At 50.4% G+C, this 25,790-nt stretch overlaps 1 protein-coding gene across 5 annotated transcripts in view; it reads right to left on the bottom strand.

Moving 5' to 3' along the window:
- Positions 1–1,255: 1,255 nt before the first annotated feature.
- Positions 1,256–25,790, bottom strand: part of TP53BP2 (tumor protein p53 binding protein 2) — a 56,480-nt gene continuing 31,945 nt past the window's right edge. For 4 of the 5 annotated variants that reach the window (XM_064594516.1, XM_045877675.3, XM_064594518.1 and 1 more), the window contains 15 exons: positions 25,297–25,379; positions 21,919–22,020; positions 19,647–19,821; positions 18,624–18,805; positions 18,148–18,312; positions 17,688–17,916; positions 16,435–16,539; positions 15,779–15,927; positions 14,369–14,828; positions 12,413–13,188; positions 10,073–10,210; positions 9,232–9,365; positions 7,182–7,348; positions 4,020–4,219; positions 1,256–2,035 (listed from right to left, as the gene is read on the bottom strand). In XM_064594516.1, the coding sequence (XP_064450586.1) occupies positions 1,994–2,035; positions 4,020–4,219; positions 7,182–7,348; positions 9,232–9,365; positions 10,073–10,210; positions 12,413–13,188; positions 14,369–14,828; positions 15,779–15,927; positions 16,435–16,539; positions 17,688–17,916; positions 18,148–18,312; positions 18,624–18,805; positions 19,647–19,821; positions 21,919–22,020; positions 25,297–25,379 (3,107 nt within the window). In that variant the 3' untranslated portion in view covers positions 1,256–1,993. Of the gene's footprint in view, positions 2,036–4,019; positions 4,220–7,120; positions 7,349–9,231; positions 9,366–10,072; positions 10,211–12,412; positions 13,189–14,368; positions 14,829–15,778; positions 15,928–16,434; positions 16,540–17,687; positions 17,917–18,147; positions 18,313–18,623; positions 18,806–19,646; positions 19,822–21,918; positions 22,021–25,296; positions 25,380–25,790 lie in introns of those variants that run through there. The other variant, XR_010412395.1, reaches the window with a different exon arrangement.

Below are 25,790 nucleotides of genomic sequence, written 5' to 3'. Positions count from 1 at the left end.
TCCTCCAGGGCCTGGCTGGCTCAATGAAAGGAGTGTGCGACTCTTCATCTCGGGGTCATGAGTTCAAGCCCCACACTGGAATAGAGATTACTTAAAAATAAAATCTTAAAAAAAAAAAAACACCAAACACCCATCACCTCACGGTCCCATGGGACTGGCCAGTCCCAGCAGAGACCGAAGGGAGGGTTCCCAGCTGTCGGCAGGGGCTTTCCATCTTCCCTGGCATGGGACCCCTTTCTCCTCAGGCGGGCAGTGGGCTGAGCCCCTCGCACCTCACACCTCTCCTGCACCCACCTGGCAGCCCAGAGTGACTTCCCTGTCCCCAGGTCAGCTGATGGGAAAATTCCCTCACAGAAGCACCTAGATCAGTGTCTGGCCAGGTAACCGGAACTCCTAGTCTGCTCTGCTCCAGAACAAAACCCCACGGCCTGGGGGCTCACACAACACACACCCACCTCTCAGCTTTGGAGGCTGTGGGTCCGAGATCAGGGTGCAGCCGACGTGCCATCTGGCAAGGACCCTACCCAGAGAGCAGATGGCCATCTTCTTGCAATGTCTGCACATGGCAGAGGGGAGGGCCGTGGCCTCTTCCTCCTCCAAGGGCACGAAGGAGGGGGGGCTCTACCTGACATCACGTGCGCCTCAACTCCCGGAGGCCCCACCTCCAAACACCGTCATCCCAGAGGCAGGAAGATGGGGAGCATCCTCAGAATTCTGTCCACCACACATGTCTTCTGACTGCTAGCTCAGTTGTCCCTATTTCTCCATTATTCAGATGAGCGTGGGATGTTCTTTCATTCATTTTTGCTGTAACTTAGGTGCTCATAAAAACATATAAGGAGAAGTGAGCACTCGTTCTTCATTTGTGGCTTATATTAACTGAAAATAGTTCCATTAAGCAGAGTGGGTTCCACAGCCATTCACAAACTTGGTAACATATTAAAAACCAATGCAGAGACCCCGTCTATGTATGTTTTCATCCCACAAATGAGTATGGACAGTGTAGACCAGGATGAGACCGTCTCACAGAGGCTGAGGGATGGTGAGACCCTCCGTCCCCATGGTTCTCTACCAAGGGCCACCACAAAACTCACCAATTACAAAACCGAGTTTTCTTTAAGCAAGAAAACACTTCTTCCATGTAATCACATGGCTGGTAAAGAAATACTATTTTCCCACTGGGTAAGCCGCCCAACGGCTTATGAACTTTAAACAAGGCTTTTAATGACACAAAAAACTAAAACGAGTAAAAAGCTTTGGAGTCAAAAAGTTTAATTTTATTACAATTGTTTTTAAAGTCAGCTATGATCTTGACAAATATCATGGGTAAGTCTATATAGCAAGTCTCCAATTTCCAAGATACAAAAGACAATAAATATAGATTCAAATTCCTCCTAAAAACAAAGTTCTAAATCTAATTAGCTGTGCTACAGCTTGGTTCCAATATCTCAAACGTATGTGTAATTCTGAAGAACTATCATAAAGGGATTGCCGACAACTGACCAACAGTTAGTTCTTCACCAACAACATCCGTGCGTGGGGCACCCGAGTCCCCTGGGTCCCCTGGGACCTAAGGGGGGGAGAGGCAGAGGTGCTGCCTCGGTGGCACTGGGCCTTTCTGGCTGGGGCAGGGGAGGTGCGGACAAACACCAACCAAGCAGGACATGAAGCCAACTTCCCAGGAGCCCAACGAATGGCCCTATTTCTGGAGAAAACCAGGACGGTCACTTTTCATCTTCCCAAGTGCTCCGTAAACACTGTTCCCCAACAGTGTGATCAGCTGACTTCTAAGTTCCAATCCATCACGCTGAATGTCCCCCACGGATAGCAAATTCCCCAATCCTTCATTTTCTTCCAGAGGACATTCTGTACTGCTTTCAAGTTACGTTGTCATTAAAGTCAGTCTTGTGAAATTTTTGCCAAAAACAATCACATTACTTCTTCTTAGTGATAACAAAGATTAATTATTCAGACACTAAAATTCTGTAAAGTTTCAGGCCAAGCTCCTTTGCCTTGGTTTAATTCTTGGGTAGAGCTGCAAGAGAACAGAAAAACGGTTTACATGCTGTAGAGACAGACATGCAGGAGTGTAAAGGGCGGGGGGCTGGTGTCACAGGAGAGGAACTAAGGAAAGAACTCTTTCTCCCACATGAGGTGCCCAGAGCTGTCTGAGGGCACAAAGATTCACATTCAGCAACTCCTGTGCGAAGGTCACAGGGGTTCCCCACCAGGCACAACACTGTGGCGCACGGACGTGAAAAGGCATGATGGTGCTAAGCCCTGGCCCGTGGGCTCAGCCTGTGACGGTGGGAGGTGGTCTGCAGCACCACGTGCTCTGGGGTCTTTCAACTTCACTTGTAACAGCCCAACGACCACTCTCGTGGGACCTGAGACTGTCAGCCACGAAATGCCACAGACTAAAAGGTACCGATTTAAGGGAGGGTAAGTGGAGTTTTTTGTTTGTGGACTTTTGTGGTTTTGTGTTTTCCATAACAAGAGGTGGAGAGGAGCCTGTGAAGGTCAGAAGATCTGCAGTCTGGAAGCCAAGAGCGAGTCAAACTAGCAGTTCAACTGGCAAACTACACAAAGCCTCCTCGTCCTACTGCTGCATAGACAAAAGGAACAAGGTTCACTATAAGAAGGGAGACTCAGACTTCCAGCCAAAACTGAAAAACTAACTGGTGGATCAACATTATACAAAAGATTGTTTTCTTGAGAAAAGATCAGTAGTCAATACAATCTTCCAGGCTCCCATCTGAGCCTCTGATTAAAAGCTCAACATTTATATGATTTCCATTTTTTGAACCTCCAAGGAAACCCAAAAAAGTTACTGAGAGGCCACTTCTACCCCAAAGAGATTTCCAAAAGGCTAAGAATATTTAAATGCCAGATCAACATGAAAATCTTGGGTCTGGTCTGCTGATGTCAGAGCCTTCTGAGGGCCCAAGTGCCTCCACACCAGGGCAAGTGAGGCTTCTCGGTTCATGAGTCACGGGACCTCTTTTTTAGAAAAGTAAAATTAAAGACTCTGATCAGCAGGCACTTGGAAGAGGTTTTCCCAGGTAAGAAACTAGAACGAGTGTGAGCTGTCAGTGTTTGGGGCGCTGGGAAGCTTCAGGGGCTCCATGGCTCAGTGCTCTTTGACTTTCATCCATTCTTGGTAATTTTCATTAAGACCATACCAGCGGATACTAAGCCCCAAAGATTGACTAACAAGGACCCGTGCAACCGGGGTCAGCAGTCTGGACGCACGAGACACAAGAACGGACAAGGAGGGTCAGGAGGAGACTCCAGGTCCCCACACCCACGACACGCCATGGAAAGCGCCGCAGCCCCGCCACCACGCATTCGCACAAGGAACCGGGCTGGCGGCCTCGACCCCAGAGCAGCTCCAGCCACACAGACCATGGGTCCGACGGGAGCCGACCAGCAGACAGACACCCCAGCGGTCTCGGGAGGCAGTGTTCCCCGCGCCCGCCAGCCACGCCCCTGTTGCCCAGCGGTGAGCGCGCAGGGGTGGAGGCGGGAGCCATGGTGCTGACTACCACCCCCCCCACCCCAGCTCTTCTGGTTTAGACTCTCCTCTCAGGCCCTGCGCACACAGGATGTCACTCCCCTCTCTGCCCTCGGCCTACCCTCCTCGCCTCCTCCCTGCAAACACTCCCGAGAGCCCCATGCCGAGCACAGCCGGCCCTCTGACCGGACGCAGCAGGGCCATCGGCCTGCATGGGCTCACACTCCTGGACTGCTTTCCCGAGCCGGAAGGAAGGCTCTGCGCGCCGGCTCCGCAGATCCTCATTTGTAGCCAAAGGTATGCGCACACCTGACGCTGCCTGGACGCAGCAGGGCCCCGACCTCGGGTGGTAGCAGGCGTGCACGTGGACCCTCCCCTACGGCCCAAACTCTGATGTCCCACGGGCGCGAGCAAAGGGCGGTCGGCGGCAGCGAGCCTGGCCGGACACAGCGCGCTCCCGCACGGCCCGGCTCGCCCAGAAGCGCCGGCGGCCCTCATAACTTACCCCCAGCAGGTTGCGCGGCACGTAGCCCTCCTGGTCATGCAGGCGCGCCCACCACCACTCGGTCTCCTCCTCGTCCTCCCGGCGGATGACAGTCATGCAGTCCCCCTCTCGCATGGGCAGCTCATCACCATTCTGAGGCTCATAATCCCAGAGCGCATAAAGGACTCCTTTGTTCATGATGCCCATTTTCTCCTGAACCCCTGAAATGACAGGAAGAAACCACACAGGACACATGACTCAGACTGTCCACTCTTCCAACCCTCGGCTCCACGGAGCCAAAGGAGGGAAACCGGGCAGGCGCAAGGAAGCTGAAAATACCACACGAAGCACCCCATGAACAAAGCCAGGGGGGATGTCCCACGAAACACGTTAGTCTCGGCGAGCCTAAGGCAGCTCAGAAACTAGTCTTAGTACAGAAACTCCTGCAAGCCCAGGAATAAAAATGAACTGTCCAGGCTATTAGAAGAGTGAGCGCTCTGCCTGTCGAATTAAGCGTGGGGACCGGGGGACTCTTGACCTGGAACCTACAGCAGCCGCGACAACAGTGTCTACTGAGCAGGCCCTGCCCATTTCCAAGTGGGGAAAGGGAGAGGGAGAAAGTTGTAAGATATGTTAGAATGCGGAAATATTTCAGACATGATACAGAGTCAAGTCTAAAGTCATGAAGATCCAAATTCTAGAAGATACAGAAACCCACAAACGTCCACTTTCACTGTAGTGACAGACTTGCATGTTCAGCCCTACTTTGCACTCCTCCACTCTCCCCTCACCGGCACAGGACAGGCGTGGGGCAGGCATGGAGCAGGCGCAGGGTGGGTGCAGGGCGGGCACGGGGGTAGGGCGGGCACGGCGAGCGCAGGGGCAGGCGCGGGGGCGGGCATGGGGCAAGTGCAGGGCGAGTGTTGGGGTGGGGCAAGCACAGTGTAGGGGCAGATGCAGGGCGGGCACAGGGCAGGCACGGGGCGAGCGCCGGGTGGGCACAGGGCGAGTGCAGGGGTGGGTGCAGGGTGGGCACAGGGTGAGGGCAGGGGGCGGGCACGGGGCCAGGCGGGCACAGGGCGAGCGAGGGGGTGGGTGCGCTGTGGGCTGTGGGCCAGAAGGGTTAGGCAGGTCAGGAGGTCCGAGCACTCCAGAGCCGGTTCCCTTTAAGGGGAAGTGTCAGCTTGCCCTTAAATAGTCAGATTTTTCAACTTCTTGTGGACACTGAACGTAATTATGAACTTACTATTCGTCTATCAGTTACCACGATGGAGCTCTGGGCAAAACTGACACAAGACACAGAGCTGCTCTTTTCCATCAGAGGCTCTGCCGACTAAGGGTCAGGCTTCTACTAATGGGGATGCTTACACTTCCAACTTCCCTGTGACCGTGAGCCCCATAAGGGTGACGCCCTAAGCGAACTCGGACTCCACCAGGCTAGAGTGGGAGCAGGGAAGGGGCAGGGGAGAAATGGCACTGTGGTTTGTTCAAACAACAGCTCTCCAAAGTGTCAGCGAGATTACTCTGGGCAAACCTGAATAACTGTAAAATACTAATTAAAAGATATTTGGTCAGAATTAGAAAATCATATTCTAATAAAAAAACAACTTCATTCTCATTTCCAAGAAGTCATCAGGAATGGAAGAAAATTTCTCCTTACTCTGCTATTCACCGAACTAAGAGTTTAAAATTCTTTTTGAGGGGTCTGAACACATGCTCAGTATCACGGGTCACTGGGTAAGCGACCTGAAGCCCCGCGGGCTCTCACCCCACGTCCAGCAGGGGCCAGAGAGGGACATGGCGGGGAAGGAACTAGGCGTGTGTCCCTGGGACCAAGTGCCCCTCTGGGTGGACAGTCTAACTGCGAGTGAACGTGTGCCCCAATGCTCCAAGGTAGAACGGGAAGGACAGACGCGGCAGACGCAGTCGTAAGCGGGGCAGACAACAAGAACCAGCGTCACCACACAGAGGAGGCTCCAGAACTACCGTGAACGGAAACGCAAGCCGGAGAATCACAGCGTGACTTACTTCCCAGAAACGGCAAACCCAGGGGTTACAGGATTCATTCCCAGGTGATAGAGGGATTTTTAAAAAGCAAGGAATGATAAACGTGAGGAAGAAAACATTCAAGGTCAAGGTCGCAGCTACCACAGGTGTGAGGGCCCACGTCGGGGCGGGGCCCCCAGACCAGACCAGGGAGAAGCCAGGCCGTTGCCATTTCAACATCTACGGCAGAGACACGCTTTCTTGGAGTCTATGATACGTTCCATAAAGTAAAGCCTCCGATCAGATGTCCCTACTGTTTTTAAAGATCATGTTCCATAATGAAGTAAAGCTTAAGATGGCCAATACAGCTCATATGACCAAGTATATATTAATATCTTAATTGTAAAATGTCAGTCTATCAAAATTAGCCCCGATCCAGAGATTGGTACAGGAATGAGCGGTCACCCTCAGTGCCCACAGTGAGCGTTAAGAGCTGCAAGGTCACCGCGCCGGCCCGGCCCGGAGCCTGAGAACAGCCTGAGAGCCGGGACGCAGCCACGCGGGGATGCAGGCTCACCAGCCTTGCGCCCTCCCACCGCCAGGCAGAGCAGCTTCCCAGAGCACGAGCGGAACAGCGTCCTGGCACCTGTTCACCACCTCTCCTCAATTCCGCTCCAGCCCAGCTAGGAAGAGTTAACCTCAACTTGTAAGGGTCGTGACCAGAAACGCGACCTGACAGACGCCCATCTGACACCTCAAGTCCCTTGTTCTCTAGGATCAGAGCTGATGTTCTCCCTCGGAATCATAAACACAAAATGAAGACAACAAAAGAGCCAAAACTCAGCTCTGAAACAGGTGCTGCCCTTCCTTTACTTTATGACAAGTCTGATCCAGTGGGAAATCCTGGGTCCGCCATGGAAGGGGGTTCCACTTGCGGGGGCCCAGTCTCAGGCCCGCACGGGGACAGGGGCCGCGGGGCAGGTGGCCAGCTCAGGCCGTCCCCAGCAGGGCCGCTTGGAGGCCCACGCGCAAGCGCTGCATTCATCTGGGGCATCGAGGCTGCCCTGTTCTCAGTGCCCAGGACTGCGCACAACACAAAAACATTTCCTGATGTTGAAACACTGAGCAAATCGTACCCCAGACACAGAGGGCAGACCCGCGCCGTCATCAGCGCGCTGGCGTGTGGCGGTTACAAACCGTAAAGGAACTGTGAGCACTGGCTGTAGCCCTCCTCCATCTCCTCACACTTGTCTGCGGCGGTCTGCAGGTCGCTGTAGGTCGCAGCGAACACGGCGGCTCCGGACTCTACCAGGAACTTACACACCTGCACGTTGTTGCAAGAGGCCGCACAGTGCAGCGGGGTCCTGTGGAGCAACACACAGCAGGCTACAGGTCTCCCCGCATGCGACACCTGTGGCCCGGCCGCCCGTGGGAACCACTCCAAGGTGTACTGTCTGGGCCCTTCTGCTGAAAACCAATCAGTAATGCACGGATCCCTGAGCCCATGGCAGGAGGGCAGGGAGGACCAGTCGAGGACGGGCCACCCTGGGCGCTGCACGGGGCAGCACGGAGGGCGAGAGGAATCATGGACTGAGTGCAAGGACGTGAGATGCATGCAATGGTCTAAACGGGGCGAGATGTTCCGGAGCACCTGCCCCCGTGTCCCGGGCAGCGTGGAGGGCGCAGCAGTCTTGACGGCACAGGCCTCACCCGAAACAGGTGCACGGCCGCACTCCCTCCCCGGTCCCACTAAAGAGGGAATTGGGTCGCACACAGAAAACTGCCTTAACCTAACAGTTTGTAGGGTCCAAACTGAATTTTGATTGAGTAAAGCTTTGTCAATTCAATGCAGACCAGAAAAGAGACTGCGAAATATGCACATTTCAGTTTGTTAGGCCACCGGCAGGCGGGAACTTACTGATGGCCTTACAGAGAGTCCCTCCAGCCGCTCACACGTTTACTGCGTGCTCTGAGCGACCCCAGACTCACGAAGGAGGAAGAGCCGCCTGCATGCAGCTCACAGAAGGACCGCGGCATGAGACCCAGGCCCGATCACACGGACTGCATGTATTCACCCTTCTCGTCCCTCCCCTCATCAACCCATTCCTCTCACGTGTAGAGTCTCCAAAACCACGTATTCCCCATCCTGCACCCCAGAACACTGCCGGCCAAAGACTGGTGAAGATCACTGCAGATTTTTTAAGTGCACGGCTTTTCTAATAGTGAAAAACTACATACAATCTAAACTGCTAATAATAAAGAAACAAAGACACGATGACACATTAAGAATTTGTTTTGGGGGGCGCCTGGGTGGCTCAGTTGGTTAAGCGACTGCCTTCGGCTCAGGTCATGATCCTGGAGTCCCGGGATCGAGTCCCGCATCGGGCTCCCTGCTCGGCAGCGAGCCTGCTTCTCCCTCTGACCCTCCTCCCTCTCATGCTCTCTATCTCATTCTCTCTCTCAAATAAATAAATAAAATCTTTAAAAAAAAAAAAAAAAGAATTTGTTTTGGGGGCACCCGGCTGCCTCAGTCAGGGGAGTGTGCAACTCTTGATCTTGGGGTCATGAGTTCGAGCCCCATGCTGGGTACAGAGCTTACTTTAAAAAAAGAATTTGTTTTCCTTAAATTATAAAGTTAAACCAAAAAATTAGGCTACAAAATATACATATATGTAAATTTGAAGGGACTAGATTAAAAAATGGCTGTTTACCTTTAAGAAATTGTATATATAAAAAAGTTTTTTTGTATTCTTCCAAAGAAACATATTATAAATTTATACTTTCTTTAAAAAGAAAAAAATTACAAAATTTACTCTCTGTTCTGTTACAGTTATCGGGCGTGACCTTATCAGGACCCCTTGTTTCAGTATGTAATAATAATCCATTATCCTATGAAGACTACTCGTCATTTAAAACAATGTGTCCTGTGTCTTATGCACATAACCATTCCACAGAACTCTCCATGAAAAATGGATTCCACGGTCAAAGACACTTGGGAAAGGCTACAAACTCTGCTTCCCTCTTGCAGATGCACTGTGGACATCAGTGTACTGAAGACAGGTGTCACCAGGCTCGCAGAACCAGGCTTGACCCAGCATCTCTCAAACTCGCCAACTCAGCTATGTCTGTGACACCTGGTGACATCTCCTTATCACTCGACTACGATACTTTATAAAACTGCGCGTGCTTCCAGAATGGGAGCGAGAGGAGTGTCACACGGGGACACACACGGGCGCCGGGGACTTACCATCCGTCACTATCTGCGGCATTGACGTTCACACCAAACTGCACCAGGAACTTAACGATTTCCGTGTGGCCCGCACACACAGCGTTGTGCAGAGCCGTGATGCCCTCATCATTGGGCAGGCTCGGGTCGTCAACCTGTGACATCGAGACCAAGGGGGACCGTCACTGCTCAGGTCACTATCACCTGGCTCTTCAGGATCAAGGGAACAAAAACAGGCTCCTGTGGGTTGTTGTTTTGTTTTTTTTTTTTTTTAGTTATAATTAAAACCTCCAGGAGCCAAGACGACTACACCAACCTCAAGTCTAAAAGTAAAACCGCCGGAATAGCCATGTTAAGTAGGCGCTCACTGTAAAAAGGTCTTAAAAATGAAGAGGTGCTGGGAACTATTTTTGGTTAGTTACCCTCTGGCCCCTACCACAAATTAGTGTCTGAGGAGAAGGTGTATTTGCCATAGAAAGGAAAAAAGGTCAGCTAAGAATATTTTAAATAGCAGGCTTCTGAAAATAGGGACCACATGTGCAACCTAACACCGCAAGTCTGCGTCCACCCAGAAGCAGCTATAAACAGAGGGGAACCGTCTCCCTGGACAGAAAAGTACTCGGGAGGAACCCTGGGGAAAACCGCACTTCCACGTCACCCCAAACCCCACAGTCACCTCAGCGCAGCCCCCATGTGTGAGCCTGTGTGAGCCTGTGTGAGCGCGCTCCCCGTCCCTGCCTCCCTCCCCTTCCCTCCCTCCCTCCCTCCACATCTCTCCCTCCACACCTCGCCCCCACCCCCTCTAGAGGAGCTTCCTAAGCAGAGGAATGTTGTATTCAAGAATCTACGAATCCAATCATACCTCATAAATAATTCTCTGTACAAGGTCAAATTCTCCCTCCAAAGACGAATCTAGAAGTAAAGCAAGGGGGTTGAACTTCACCCTCATCCCATGGGCGATCCTTTCCGAACCAGTTTTACGCAAGTTTGTCCTTTTGCCCTGCGGAAGAGAGGCAGGATGTAAGAACCCCGATGGCAGCAAGTAGACCTCGGGAAGGGGAGGAGGAGCATCTCAGCTAAGGAAGTAAAAGGACATTTAAAAATCTCTATCAGCACATTTTATTTTTTATTTTTTTTTTATCAGCACATTTTATTGACATGCAACGTTACCCAGAGATGCAGCTAAACCACAATACGCAGCTTACTGAATACACACGCCGCGAGGTCACGTGGGAGTGACATCACAGCTGGCCTTCCGTGGGGCGTAAAATCAGCCGAGACTGGTCTTCAATTCCCTATCTGATCAAGGTTGGCAAACCTCACACAATTAATCCAGGCAAAGGCACACTCAGAGTTATCGTGGCTAATGTTTAATGCACTCGTGGACTCCTCACAGAAACCCTGTGACCCCATTCTACAGATAAGGAAGTTAAGGCACCCAGCCAGGAACACCAGAGCTGGGATTTAAATCCAAGTCAGCTGGCTTCTCCAAATACCTTCCTTTCAACCACCTTCCTCGGGGGAAAGCACATAGTTACGGGAACAATACATATTATCAGCCTGTCTAGGTACACTAACGAGAAACCCTTTCAGTCTTCAAATGCTACCCCTATCTTATAGTCAGAATTGGACTATCCTCCAAGATCCACGAGCAAATTAGTCAAGCCCTTCGACTATTATAGCAAAACTGTTAAAACTGATCTAACAACCCATCGAGTAAGTTTCCTACACGTGCCCAACAAAATGGAAACGTTTCCTGGGGCACACTGTGCTACGCAGCCTAGTCCTTATTTTATTTCGGAAGCGGAAAACTACCGAGGTTTAGAAAACATCAAGTGGCCGTCGCTCCATTTCACAAACGTGCAACAACTCAACTGCTGTTGTTCCTTGGAAACTAGAAGTGTAGACGTTATGTGGCCATTCACAGGCAGGGGCCCTGCGCACGTTCGCCAACAGGCCCAACACACGCGCTTCGGTCCCACTGGAAGCCAGACCAGGACACTGGACCCGCAGTCTCCTGTCCCTGGAAGCATGAATCATTTGGACTTGACGACCAAAGGGGGGGACACAGCAAACACAGGTGTGATTCGTCTCTCCTTCCTGCAAGGTCAGCGCCAGCCACAGAGAGCCCCGAGCCAGGATGGACAGGACACAGCGCCGTTTCCAGGGCCAACCTCCATTTAAACCTTGTCCCCTAGAGTCCAGCGCGTGCTGTATAAAACTTGTAAGCAAACGTCCACAGTAACCAGCAGTCACAACAAATCGGGATGATCATTATCTCTGAACACTGTTACATCTCAAAGATGCAGTAAGGGATCAAACATATACAGCACTTTAAAAAGATCCCTACAATATGCAGTTTTGCTTTGGTCTTTAAAATTCATGGTTTGGCATCCTACAGAAACACCGTGACGCCAATTACACCTGAAAAGGTCAACTTTATTTAAGGACACCCTGGGATTTTGATCCTCTCTGACTTCAAAGGGACACGACAGACTCGCAAACAAAGGCATAACAATCGCAAGGCATGTGTGCCCAAGTCAACACACGCACAGCCTGGGAGGAAGGGCAACCGGGGCTCGAGGGCACCTCAGGGGTCCCCTGCATGGGAGGAGAGGAACAGGCTCGTCCTGTCCCCATCGGTCCCAAACCCTCCCAAGTTTATCAACGTTGGAAGTTTGAGGATCCCCTGAAAACAGTTCATTAAAGATACACGTCACTGTGGGGGGAAGAAGAGTGTGAAAGAGTGACGTCACCGGAGAGAAAAGGGCACCGTCTGCCTGATTTCACAGAGCTGGTCGAGTGAGGGAGTTTCCGAGCCGGTCTTCCCCTTCCCAGCTTTGCCAGCCTCCCCAGCAAGGACCGCCCTCAGTGGCGTGTGCTTTGTATCGTAAGAACCCAACTCTGCCTCTTCACAAAGAGAAGGGTTCTTCCTAAATAAGAAAGATGTTCTTTATCCCGAATCTACCAAATTCTTCTAATACTTCTGAGATCTACCAAGTGCTAAGGGGGCCATAAAATAAAAGGGAAACTGTAGACATGTCGGCGACCATGGGCAATTCACACACAGACCATCTTTTGCAAATGGCCCTGAGAATGTGCGCATTTCCCTGGGTCTTGAGAGTCAACCACTTGGAAGTCTTTGACAAGTTCGGGGGGGAGGGGGGCTCCTGAAAGGACCACGAGACACCACGTTACTTACAGGAGGCAGGGACACCTGCCCTGTGATTTCGGGTGGACGCATGCTGCCCGAGTCTTCTCCCGGCCCTTCTGGCTCCCCAGATGGGTACGGCGGGGGCGGGTATGGGGGGTACTCCTCCAGGTATACTTCCAGCAGATGGGGAGCCTCTGCACTTGGTTCTTCCACACTGTTCTGGAAATCTGGGCTGCTGTCTGGGACTCCTTCGGGCACATAATCGAGGCCGGGGGAGAGGGCTGGCGTGTCACTGCTCTCAGAACTGGCGCTCCCCACATCCTCTGGGGACACTGGCTCAGGAACCAGAGAGACCGCCTCCTTCTCTGGCTCCACGTGTAAATATGGATTCTGGATTTCTATGGGGCTTTCGGAGTCGGCCGCCACTGACGTCGGCTTGGACGGATACGAAGGGACGGAGATGGTCTCCATGGCAGCGATGGTGGTCCTCTGGTACAGAAGTTTCTGGATATTTGGCCCATTCGGACCCTCTGGCTCCGTGATCGAGCTCCGTTTCTTGAGCGGCCGTGGCGCGTTGGACAGTTTCTTCCGCAAGGCTTCCAGGTCAGCGTCGCTCTGGTTTCGGTAGGGGTTGGACAAGAAGGGCAGCAGTTTGGTCGGGCTGAGTGGCCGAGGAATTCGTTCGTTCTCGTGGCTCTCCTGGCCTGAGGACACGGGCTCCGCGTCGGGCTCGGGACTGCTGGGCTTGCTCTGGCCGCTGGAATACACGTTCTCCGGGTGCTGCTGCTGGCTCTGGGCGGCCGCAATCACGGGCTTGCCGTATACTGATTGGAAACGGAAACAAAGCCCTGATCAGGATTAAATCAAACCAGCAAGTGATAGACACAGGGCACAGTAATTAAAGCCTCCTTTAACTTCAGTTACTACACAGCACCCTGCAACACGACTGATTTTTAAAAACAACAAAGGACAAAAAGCAAGACTTCCATCTCCCTATCCTATAGATAAGTAAATAAATAAACTTATCACAGAATGAAAACCCTCACTGATGGGAACGTGCACCATTATTTTATGTACCGTGCAGAAAAACGCTGCCATTGTAACTATAAGAAATCACCGGCTGTAGCATACAAACTTAAAATGTCAAAATACGAAAATGTAAAAAAGCAATGGAAACGGGCAATCTTTCCTGCATCTAGATTAAAATTAAACATGCACCGCCCTCTCTTTCCTCGTCTCAAAACTAAATCACTGGGGGAAATCGTACTTGGCTTACAACATTATTAAGAACCACTTGTATTTACCAAAACTATTCCCCTTATCATTCTGATTCTATCAAAACTACCCAATTCACAAATTACTGCATCAGGCAGTCCTCACTGAAGCCAACACTCAGCCGCGGCACGTGTGTAAATTCTTTGTTGTCTGGTTACTTGCGGGACATTTCAGGGCACAATTACATGCTGATTTCATGACCAGAAAGCAACCTTATTCAATTAAAACGGGATGAACTTGATTCTAGTTTTAGAAACGAATGACTCTTAGAAAGAACCCAAAAGGTTACCAGACTGTAAGTCTTTCTAGGTTTTTATACCTAACTAGCAGCTGTGTCCTCCTCAGAACACCTTAAAATACAGTCAAGAGCGTGAGCTTTACAGACACACGGGGCAGCTGTCCCGTCGTCCACCCCCAGGAGCACCCGGTGAACCGAACCCTGCGGTGAGGACTGTGTGCACCTCACTCACGAGGAGCTCCCGGGGAGCGGGGGCCAAAGGCACACGGCCGCCACGGTGCAGAAGGCTGTGTCTGCGCCGCAGGTTTTCTCCATCTGGGGCGTTCGCTTACTACTACTTGGCATTGAGCAAAAACCTGTTTCAGCCCCCAGGTAAGAAGAAGCCTTAGAACAAAAGCATCCATCAACTTTGCTGTTCGCCGACAGGTGACCATTCTGGCGCAGGACTTGGCCGCCTTGAGTGCCAGTGGAAACGAGACCCAGAAGCTCACCGGTTGAGAAGTGCGGCCCTCTGGAATGTGTCTTGGTCAGCGCACTCTGCACGGCCTGCTGCAAGTTTTTTCCGGGAGCCTGATGCTGTGTGTACATGGAGTATATGGAGCTTGCTGCCACGGTCTGGGGTTTTCGGAAGGGCGGGAGAGGGGTGTCTTTGGAAGGCTGAGGAGTGAAGGGCCGGACGGCGGCGGCGGGGGGGCTCTCTTGCTTCCCAGCTGGAGACAAGGCCTGGCCCTGGCCAGCCGAGGGTGCGCCGGGGGCCACCACGACCCTCTGCTGCTGCCCCGTTTTCGGTTTGTTTCCCACGGACGCAAGAGCTGCTGACAACTGCTGAGGGTTTCCATCCAGTTTCAGGTCTGATGCTGACTGATTTGTTTGCCCAAAATAAGGCAAATTAATCTGTTTTGGTTTTGATGGAACAGGAGGTGGTACTTTAGCCACATTTTTATTTGCGGCCTGAAACACACACACATACAAAGCAGTTAAAACACTGTCCAAATGGGTACACAGCATGTTCTAGATAACCGAATTCTGCAAACATAAGTGTACGCTGAGAACATCAGCTCTACATTTTCAGGTCATTAAAAATGTGTAGGGGGGCACCTGGGTGGCTCAGATGGTTAAGCCTCTGCCTTCGGCTCAGGTCATGATCCCAGGGTCCTGGGATCGAGCCCCGCATCAGGCTCCCTGCTCCGCGGGGTGTCTGCTTCTCTCCCTCCTTCCTGCTCGAGCTCTCTCTCACTATCGCTGTCTCTCTCAAATAAATAAATAAAATATTAAAAAAAAAAAAAAAATGTGTAGGTCTCTGCCCTGAACTACATTTGATAAGGAACCTGAGGAATGCACTATGATTCCCGCCCCAGAGGCCTCTTCCCTGTCGCCAGCTCCCATGCGGGAGCCAGGGGTGCCCGCTCGGGGACTTTAACTGCCACTTCACATATTCACAGACGGCCCCAATAACCCAAAATCGTCCTCGCTCATGAGAACATCACATCACTGTGGTCAAAACACCTAACGGGGAGCAGGCCGCCATCACCCACTGCTCAAAGGCTGGGATCCTAACGGTCACAGAAGATTCACCACCAAATTGTTACTGACACAACCTCGGCTCCAGATTCTGAAGACACAAGGTCGCTGGGTAGCACAAATACAACGTGCTTCAGCGTACTCCTAGTTCCCAGAGAATCACACAAAATGGGAGCCAACAGCAAGTATGGCAGCCTTTCTCCCATATGGTGTGAGACCACAAATACGCTCAAGCTGCAGAATTCAAAATGACAGAATTGTTTTCTAATCTTCCAGAAATACTTTGGTTTTCCCTGTTCTCCCTCAACACAACAGCCTCTCTCTTCTAAGGAGGACACACAGAATTACCACTGAATGTTAAACTGAGCCATTCTTCACACCTGCGCATCCCGCAAGATGTCCTCACTGCTCTGGTTTTTCCTCAGAGCCCCAAAGGGGGACGGGGCGGCAGACTGGTCCACCGTGTCAAACATCGAAAAGGGGCGCACTTTCTTCTCCTTCTCCCTCAGAGGAACCTCTCCGTCATCAGCTGAAGACAGAAAAAAAGCACATGGACATTCAAGCCATTCACAGTAGGACTTCTTTTTTCACATAGAAGGTTCTCTCTCCTCAATCGCTTTGAAACTCTGCACCCGAGACATGCTTCCCTATTTTTAATTAAGCTCACTGGAGAATAGCCCGGATGCTACAATGCGAGAACTTTAACTCCGCAGCTAAACGAAGGTGTTCTGGAAATGAACACTGTTCCCCAGGTTTACCACACTAGAAAACAAACTAAAGACGACTGAGGGGACACCTGGGTGACATAGATGGTTGAGCATCCGACCCTTGGTTTTGGCTCAGGTCATGATCTCATGGTTGTGCAATCGAGCCCCGCATGGGGCTCAGCAGGGAGTCTGCTTGACATTCTCTCTCTCCCTCTGCCTCTGCCCCTCCCGCTCATACACTCTCTCTCTAATAAATAAATCTTAAAAAAAAAAAAAAGAAGAAAAGAAAGAGTGCAGGGCGCCTCTCAGATGCCAGAACAGAACCCCACCTTGGTCCGGGGCAACCCCCGAGCTCACAGGCACAGAGGCTTGGCTCGCAGAAATGTCTGCACTTGGGGGGCTCCAGTCGGGGCCGAGTGGATGGATTTTAGAGCCTAGAATGCAGAAAAACAAACACGGTAACCCGGCACATTAAAGAGATTTTTTTTTCCCCCGTTAAACTTATTTAGAAAATATCAGACTTTAGATTTCTAATTTAAACTTACTGAAACAAATTTAAGATTAATTGTAGTAAACAGAAAATCTGCTCGAACCAGGGAAGACACCCTGCTTCTTACTGGTACAAAACCAGCACCGTCATCATCAGAAAACAACTTCCAGCTTCGCAGACCAAGGGCTTCAGGGCGTATCTTACGCCCCAGTGACACACACACAACAAAAAGGCAGAAATGTGGACGCCGACCAGTCCCACAGGTGGGCGCGCTCTGCGCAGGTTTTCTCTACACAGATAGGGAAGCGTCAAAGCCCTAGCTCTGTCCTAACAGGAACAAAACAGAAGTTCTTCCTGCAATGAAATCCAGACCCGGTGGCTCTATCGCTTCACACTGGTAATTACGGCAAAATAATCACAACTGTAAAGCTAGCCATCTTCTGCATGTGACAGTGACTGGCTGCTATTTCTTCTTGCAGGGGTCTGAAAGAGGACGTTTTCGTCCCGCTTCTCCTACAAGCCTCCCTTCATCTACGACTCCTGTCCCGAAACTCTGGCTCGCACCTCCCCACACACCGAGGACTACACAGTGCCAAGACCACTACTAACACAAGGCGCTTCTGTTACGGTCACTGTGAGCTTCCAGAAGGTTCACCTTCATTCTACAAAGTGCTAGCAAGCAAAGTCTCCTGCGTAAGCACGTACGCACAGCGAGCACCACCCATCAGCAGAATGCACTCACCGGCTCGCCTTCTGTAAAGATGGCACCACTACCACGTACGCGGTGTTTCCACACAAAAGGAAAAGGGGTCGAGTTATTAACATCAGATAAAAATGTCCTCATTAACAAGAAGGAATTCAAAACTACCTTCCTTGCAGAAATACCATGTTTCATCTCATTTCCCAAACAGAACTGCATTATTTAGGGTTAAGAAACGTATCACAGCGCTAGCAAAAACCACAAGGAGATTCTCAGGATTTAAACATGAACAAGGGAGAGAAATACATTTTTTTAAAACCCCAACCTGGGGGTAATGACGGTGAGGACGGGGAGAATACGCTGTGCGAGGGGCTGGAAGTGACCCGTTTTACCTTTAGTCTGGGAGGTGGCCCCAGATCGCATGTTGGGCAGTGTGTGTACTTTGAGCGGCCCTTCCAGAGCCTGCGTGGCCAAGGAGCCATCCGGCAGAGCGGGCTTCACCACAAGTTCGGGCCTCGAAGGGACGCGGGGCATCGTGGACGACTGGATGTAGGGGCCCACCGCGGCCACACGACTGGGCGCCGGCAGCCCTTGCGGGGGCAGGTTCCCATCAGATGAAACCTTAGGGAGAGGCACAGGAGCGTGACGAGTCCGACGGCATCCCAGCCAGAAGAGGCCGTGACACTTGCTCATTAGTTTCAGGGTCTCGCCCCCCGCGTATAGGAGACGCCGCAGACCAATCCCCCCCGGCCAGAGCGGTGGCCCTCGCTCTGTCCCGAGCAGGAGGCCCTCTGCCCAAAGGCCACCCGGGCGCGGCGCACGTGACCCGCGGGGCGGCCGGCGGCCACCTACCGGGAGGCTCTCCTTGTGCTGCAGCGCCGCCTTCTTCTTCCACAGCCGGTCCCGCAGCTCATTAACTCGCTTGTCCATGGCCGCCACCTCTGAATTGCGCTGGTTCAGACACTCGCGCTGCTGCTGCAACTTGGCATTCTGCTCCTGATTCAACGTGTTCCGTAACTGAATAAAATGGGGGGGAGCCGAGGGGCAGGAAGTAAAACTTCTCAGATCACATGCTTGACTATTACATAATTCCTAAAGATGTACGGTCCCTCCACCTGTCCACACTTCCATCTTATGGTTTAAAACTATCAGCCCACCAGCTGCGGTCATAAGGAATGCCGCCAATTTTCCTGTATCAGGTGCTCTTAAGTTTATTCTGGACTCTCTGGGGTTTAGGTCCCCCCCACCCCCCACTTTAAGGAAAAGAAACCGAAATCCTGCCCTGGGAGCCACTTCCGTGGCGACTGTGCCCCTGGAGCGGGCCGCACCTGCAGCTCCTTGTAGAGCCGGTCGAGCTCGGCCGCGGCGGAACGACTGTCGTGCCGGCCGTCCATCCTGCCGTTCTTGAGCATCTCCAGCTGTCTGGTCAGCCCCTCCACTTTGGACACGGCCAGAACGAGCTCCCTCTGCTTTTGCTGGAACAAACTATTCATTTGCTCAATCTCCTCCACTAGAATGAGAACGAGAAAAGCAACAAGAGTTGAAAAGAAAAATGAGAAAGGAGCACTCCCAGGCAACCGGACTTTACAACAAACTTCCTAACAAAAAGTACAGACGTTTTTCAGAAATGTCCTAGAACCAACCTATTTCTTTTACAAGCAATTGAAATCCACAGAGACATTTCTAAATGTCCGTGCCTCCCTCTGAATAAATCTCTAGCAGAATTTGTGTTATATTATTAAGCTCCAGGTTTTAGAAACAATGAAATTTACTTAGAACTTTTATCCTCAGTTTTACAGTGGTAGAGGCAGCTATTAAATCACAAAAAATTTAATTAAAATGGCATTATAATAGAGGAACCTATTATATGAATAAAAATCCTTGCCTTCATCAAATTTTCAGTCAAAAGTATTTAGAAAGAGGAAAAAAATAAAAACCCTACTAGTACATTTTTCCAAAGATAACGTGAAAACCTTGTCTTAAACACCCAGCAGCAAAGGGCAACCCTCTGAGGTCCCTTCCCTGTTCGGGAGCTTTGTACTATCGCTCAATAAACTTTGCTTTGCTGCCCACCAAAAAAATAAAAATTAAATTAAAATATAATGAAACATTCAGCAGCTAAATCCAATTCACAGGCATCAAGAGCATCAAAACTGCAGGGAATCAGGCTTTGAAAAAGCTTGATTCTAAAGTTGACTACACGCACAGCCTCGGCTTACAGTCACTCAGCACGCAGTGCTCTAAGTGCCCAGCACCCGCGTCTCCACGTCTGCCCAGCCCCCCCACACACACACACCCGCGTCCCCCCGCGGAGCCTCGAGCTCCGGCAGGGCCCTCCGGGAGTGACTCACCAAGTCGGCCGTTGCTCAGCCTCTTCTGCTCCACGTGGCCCTTCAGGGCGCGCACCTTCTTTAGCTTAGCCTCTTGGTTCTCAGCCATCTCCTTCAGCCTCTTGAGCTTCTCCTGCTCAGCAGCTTGTTGCTGCTGACGCTGATCTTGCTGTTTCAAAAACTTTAAGCGCTGTTCCTAAAGATGGAAGCCATCATCAGGCCTACCCTTTTCAACAGGTGTATCACGGCCCCAAACGAACCCCAGCACAGCCGAGAGGCCGAGGTGGGGGGCAACCAGCCATCCTGCACGCCGCCCCTGAACCACCTTGGACAGGAGTGAAAGACACAGCCTCCGGGCCCCAACCTGACTTTCTCTTGGGGGAAAGACCAGGAAGGAGCAATTTTATTCCCAGTGGTTCCTCTGCAGCAGGTGAACAGTGACCCCACAGCTGGTTCTCGTGAGGGGCAGCTATAAAGTTAGGACAAGCTCACGCGGAAACAGGAGGCACTCACTATAAAGGCGGCTTTGCAGTCAGATTTGGACTCACAACCCGAGCTCTGAGACCCTCACCAAGGACACGGGTTGCCTTCTTCGGCTAAAAACAGGCTGATGGAGAGCCTTGTAGGGCCACGGTGAGGAGTGAATGAGATGGGAAGGGCACAGAACCTTAGACAGCTAGCATACACTCCGCACACACACTTAGCGAAGAGCTGAAGAACCCTCAGCCCTCAGAAACCTACAATGGAACATTCTGTTCCTAGTCTGCCTTCGGCTCAGGCCATGATCCCGGGGGCCTGGGATCGAGTCCCATGTCGGGCTCCCTGCTCGGCGGGGAGTCTGCTTCTCCCTCCCTGCTTGTGCTCTCTCTCAGGATCTCTCTCTCAAATAAATAAATGAAAACTTCAAAAAAAAGTGAGTACCAGAGCCACACAATTTATAATCAAGGGTACACCTCTCAGATTAATATGCCTGAAACATAACACAAAAACAGTTTCAAAATAAGACCCTGAGGTTAAAAATGTATTCTATTACTCAGCCTTTTTACTTCCAATTTATGTCCCTGATACTCAAGAAACAGTGCATCAGAATCACAAGGGAGCTTGTCAGAAACACACAATCTCAGGGCGCCTGGGGGGCTCAGTCGTTAAGGTCTGCCTTCGACTCAGGTCAGGATCCCAGGGTCCTGGGATCGAGCCCCGCATCGGGCTCCCTGCTCAGTGGGAAGCCTTCTTCTCCCTCTCCCACTCCCCCTGCTTGTGTTCGCTCTCTCGCCTGTGTCTCTCTCTGTCAAATAAATAAATAAAATCTTAAAAAAAAAAAAAAAAGAAATGCACAATCTCAGACCCGAGCCCTACTGAACCAGAATATGCATTTTTGACACAACCCCGAGGGGATTCATTCGCATGCACATTCCAGTTTGAGGAGCAGTGCTACTCCACCTGATTTTGAAAGTGCCGGTGCCTGGCGTCAGAGACAGAAACGGACCCACGGGAACCGGTGAGTGTTACATGGAGGCCACGGGGCGTGTTGCCGGGGACCCTGCACCACAGTCCACCCCGGCTCCGGTGAACTTACAGTCACCCTGGGCATGGTCCGCTGCAGACACGGGTGTTCAGCCCAGGGTGGCGGGTGAAAGCCAGCCCGCCACCCGTGTTCATACATCACACAGCCACCCATGAGCTTACGTCTGTGGCGGCTTTTGTGCCACGACCACGACACTAAGAAGCCTGCAAAGCCCACAGTACTGACCACCAGCCTTTACGGAGGAAGTGTGGGGACATCTGGGTCAGACCACGGCCTACGGCTGGTGGGAAAAACAACAGGGAGACTGGTGTGGACGGTAACGGAGAGGCCGAGACGAGGATTAGTCTGTGGGGGCAGGATGTCCCAAATAAAGGCAAGCAGCCTGTTATCAGTGCCACACGACAGAAGGGGACAGTGTTAACACTGGTCGACGTCACAAGTAGGAATTCAGGATGAGGCTAGCCCAGAGCAGTTCCCTCTAGCAAAGTCGGAGGGTTCTTTAGGCCTTTCCTGTTTTCCCAAGCACGACATGACATAACGTGGTCAACTGTGATCAGAACCAGGGGTCAGGAGATCCTGAGCAACTGGGATGATGTAAGGATTTCTACAAAATGCTGTGGTAAAGAGAAGAAAGCGCCACAAAGCAGGTAACCTGTGGGTTGACAGGATCAACCTGTATCTTGAGGTCACCGGCTTAACGGGGTGGCATGGAGACAGCTCTACACACGCACCCACAGAGGGGCCTGTCCAGTCCTTACAGGACCTCACCTTCGTTGCCAGCATTTGTTGCTGGGCCTCAATCTGCTGCTGCTGGCGAGAGGCCATTTCCTGAAGCTCGGCAAGAGTCAGATCCATCCTGGGGCTGTGAACCTACGCGTGAGAACACAAAGAATCCAGCTGCAAGATGAGCATGGACAGAGACCCCTCCCTCAGAGGTGTGGAAGCTTCCCCTGAGCCCCTCGGGACACAATCAGCCAGTTTTCTTCCATAACATGAAAGAGACCACTAATTTTTATATTAATATCCCCACAATGACTTATTAAGTTTCGATGGAAGACATACTAATACACAGACCAACACTCTTTTAAGTTATAAATGTAAAAATTAAACAGTTTCAATAGTCTGTGACTGAAATGGAACAATTTAGAATTACCTTGTTCTGGACTGAATTTTATTAGAAAAATAACGTTGGATCACACTAAACATGATATTGAGGCACTGGCAGCTAACCCAGAATATAGGCATCGGAACGACCTTTAAAAATACTGCACTAGCATCAGGAAATTCAAGACAAATGGAGTTATCAGAACAAACAAGACGTCTACTCTGTTCAGCATGGCCCATGGTGTTCTAGCCAGTGCAGAAGAGCAAGAAAAAGACGTGAGCTGCATCCAGTTTGGAAAGGACAGACAACACAGTCATCCGTGAGGAAAATGGTGTGGAATCCACAGAGGATCATTGCATAAATGATCCTTATGCAAAAATCCACTGTATCTCTTATGTTAACAACTAGAAATGTAAAAAAACTTTAAATACCATTTACAGTAGCATAAAACCCACAAAGTACTGAGGAATAAATTTACCAGAAGATGTACTAGACCCGCGCCCTGGAAACCCGTAGCCCCGAGAGAAAAGAAGGCCTGAATGAACAGCGGTAAAGTGTGGTGCTCAGTCACACCATGTTCCTCACGCAACCTGACTACACGACTTAGCTTGCCTCGGGGCCCAACACAGGTAGTGCTGATCTCAAGCCAGAAGAGCAGAGAGAACAGACAGACCAGGCAACCGACTTCCTACAGAGGTACAAAGGCACTGAAGTGACAAAGAGTCCTTTCAACACACGGCTCCATCAACTGGATACCCATCTATCCATGGACAAAACTTGAACTCTCACACCACATCCAAACGGATCATAAATGCAATGTAAAGTAACAGTACAAACTTCTAAATTGAGCAATTATACTTTACCAAAATTAAGAACAAGCCACAGACTGGGGAAAATATTTGCAAATCATATACCTAATAAAGGACCTGGATCCAGAATATGGAAGAATTCTCGAACCCAGTACTAAGAAAGCAAACAAACCAACAAAGAAAAATATGAACAAAAGATCTGAACAAATACCTCACCAAAAAAGATAACACGACTCACAAATAAGCTCATGGAAACACACCAACATCATCGGGCATTAGAGAAATACACACTGAAGCCTATTCGCCCAAATTGAAAGGACCCTACCAAATGTTGGTAAGGATGTGGAAAACCTGGAACTCTGATGAAAATGTAAAATAAAACAATCACTTTGGAAAACAGTTTGGCAGCTTTTTTTTTTTTTTAAAGATTTTATTTATTTATTTGACAGAGAGAGACAGTGAGAGAGGGAACACAAGCAGGCAGAGTGGGAGAGGGAGAAGCAGGCTCCCCGCTGAACAGAGAGCCCGATGCGGGGCTCGATCCCAGGACCCTGGGATCATGACCTGAGCCAAAGGCAGACGCTTAACGACTGAGCCACCCAGGCGCCCCTGGCAGCTTCTTAAAAAGTGAACGCACACCTGCCACGTGACCCTGCACCCCACTCCTAGTATTTATTTACTCAAAAGCAATAAAAGAATATGCCCATACAGAGACTTGTACCCAAATATTCATTACCGCTTGATACGGAGTGACCAAAAGCTGAAAAAACCCCATAACCATCAAGAGAGAAACGGATGAACAAGCTATATCTGGACAAGGAAAGGCCTCTCAGCAATAAAAAGGAACCAACTACTGATACATATGAGATGGATCGAAATACTGATGCTGAGCAAATTCAGACAAAACGACTATATACTGCATGCCTCCGTGTATGTAAGATTCCAGAAAATAAAACTAATTTGTAGTGACAGAAAGTGGACCCACCAGAGGGTCCCTGAGGATGGGGAAGAGGCAGAAGGACACGAGGGAGCTCTGGGGATGATGGATATCCTCACTACCTTGGCTTCACAGGTGTATGTGCGTGTGAAAACTGACCAAATTGTGTACTCAAACCATGTGCCGTTGTGATAGGTCAATTATACTTCCATAAAACCCAGTGAGGGGACAGATACAGTGTCAAGATGCACACAAATCCTGTCAATGGCTAAGACCAGGTTTTGGTCACACTTATAGGAGCTTTTCATCCCTGTCGGAAAACTGCAGGATCTCAGAAGAGAAACAAGGAGAATCTGGGGAAAGGCAGAACACAAACAAATGGCCTGGATTCTCTCATAAATTCACCCTGGATTTTGGGGAAGACGACACAGCTAATCCCTAACAGTATTAAAAATTCTGAAAAGAAAATGTCTGTAAGGTACCCCCCAAAGATACTTGCTAAAATTCACATGCAATAGCAAGAACATTAACATGTACTTTTTCATTTTACTAAAGCGATTATAGCAAAAAATAAAATCATAAAAAATAAATCCTCCCGGGTGCCTGGGTGGCTCAGATGGTTAAGCGTCTGCCTTCAGCTCAGGTCATGATCCCAGGGTCCTGGGATCGAGTCCCGCATCGGGCTCCCTGCTCCTTGGGAGCCTACTTCTCCCTCTGCCTCTCTCTCTGTCTCTCATGAATAAATAAAAATAATTTAAATAAATAAATAAATAAATAAATAAATCCTCCCTTAACCTCATTTACCATTTGTTTTGCTCTGAATCTGCAGTGTATCCAGCATCTAACTGCTCTCAATAGTCAGCCAAGCAGAGATCATTAAAATTAATCCTTTGTAGGAAATACATTTGAAACAACCCTTTAAAAAGCAGGGCATACTGGGACCTGGGCTGAAGTGTCTGCCTTCGGCTCAGGTCATGATTTCAGGGTCCTGGGATCGAGCCCCGCATCGGGCTCCCTGCTCAGTGGGGAGTCTGCTTCTCCCTCTGCCCCTCCCCCCTGCTTGTGCGTACACCCACTCTCGTGTGAGCGCTCCCTCTCCTCCCATCTCTCTCAAATAAATAAATCTTTAAAAACAGTAAAAATTAAAAAGCGGCCCTCCCTCACAACCCACTGAGCAACAAAGTAGCAAGGGCCATGCTTCATAAGCAGTGAGCAACAAAGTAGCAAGGGCAAGAGGAAAACGTTACATGAGCAACTGCTCGACTCGCCCCAGCAGCTCCAGCACCAACACTTACCCCATTCTCCTTCCTTCGGTGCTCACCAGGTACTTTCACACCATTTCTTTTTGAACTTGGATCCTGAGACCGTGGTCCACTCACTAAGCACAAAATTCAAAAACGATGCATTAACACTAGAGCTAGCAGATCCTGGAGGTACTGGCTCAGCTCTGAGCTCTGGGATTCTTGCTCCTGGGTATTTAGGTAGAAAGCAGACGGTAAACAAAATATTTTCTCACAGCAATGGAGTGAAGGTCTCTTATCTCTGCCTGTTTTGGAAAACCTCACTTGGAACGGCGACCAGTCAGCACCAGACAGTACTGCGCGCTAACTGCTCCGGGGAGAGCTGCGAGGTGGCGGGTCCTGCACACCATCCGCGCCCAGCCACCCCTCCTCGTACTCTAGCTACTCAGCAGTGAAACCAAGAACTTCCTCTGTAAGGAACAAGTGAAAATTAAATCAGTCCATCCTTGAGCTCATTAACCGTGCTTGTAACTTACACAGAAAAGTAA

This window comes from Mirounga angustirostris, unplaced genomic scaffold, assembly GCF_029215605.1.
Source record: "Mirounga angustirostris isolate CCGP_5_RB_7025 unplaced genomic scaffold, mMirAng1.0.hap1 SCAF_6, whole genome shotgun sequence".
Lineage (NCBI taxonomy): Eukaryota > Metazoa > Chordata > Mammalia > Carnivora > Phocidae > Mirounga > Mirounga angustirostris.
The sequence above is the reverse complement of the archived record's forward strand: the minus strand, read 5'-3'. Positions and strand labels throughout refer to the sequence as shown.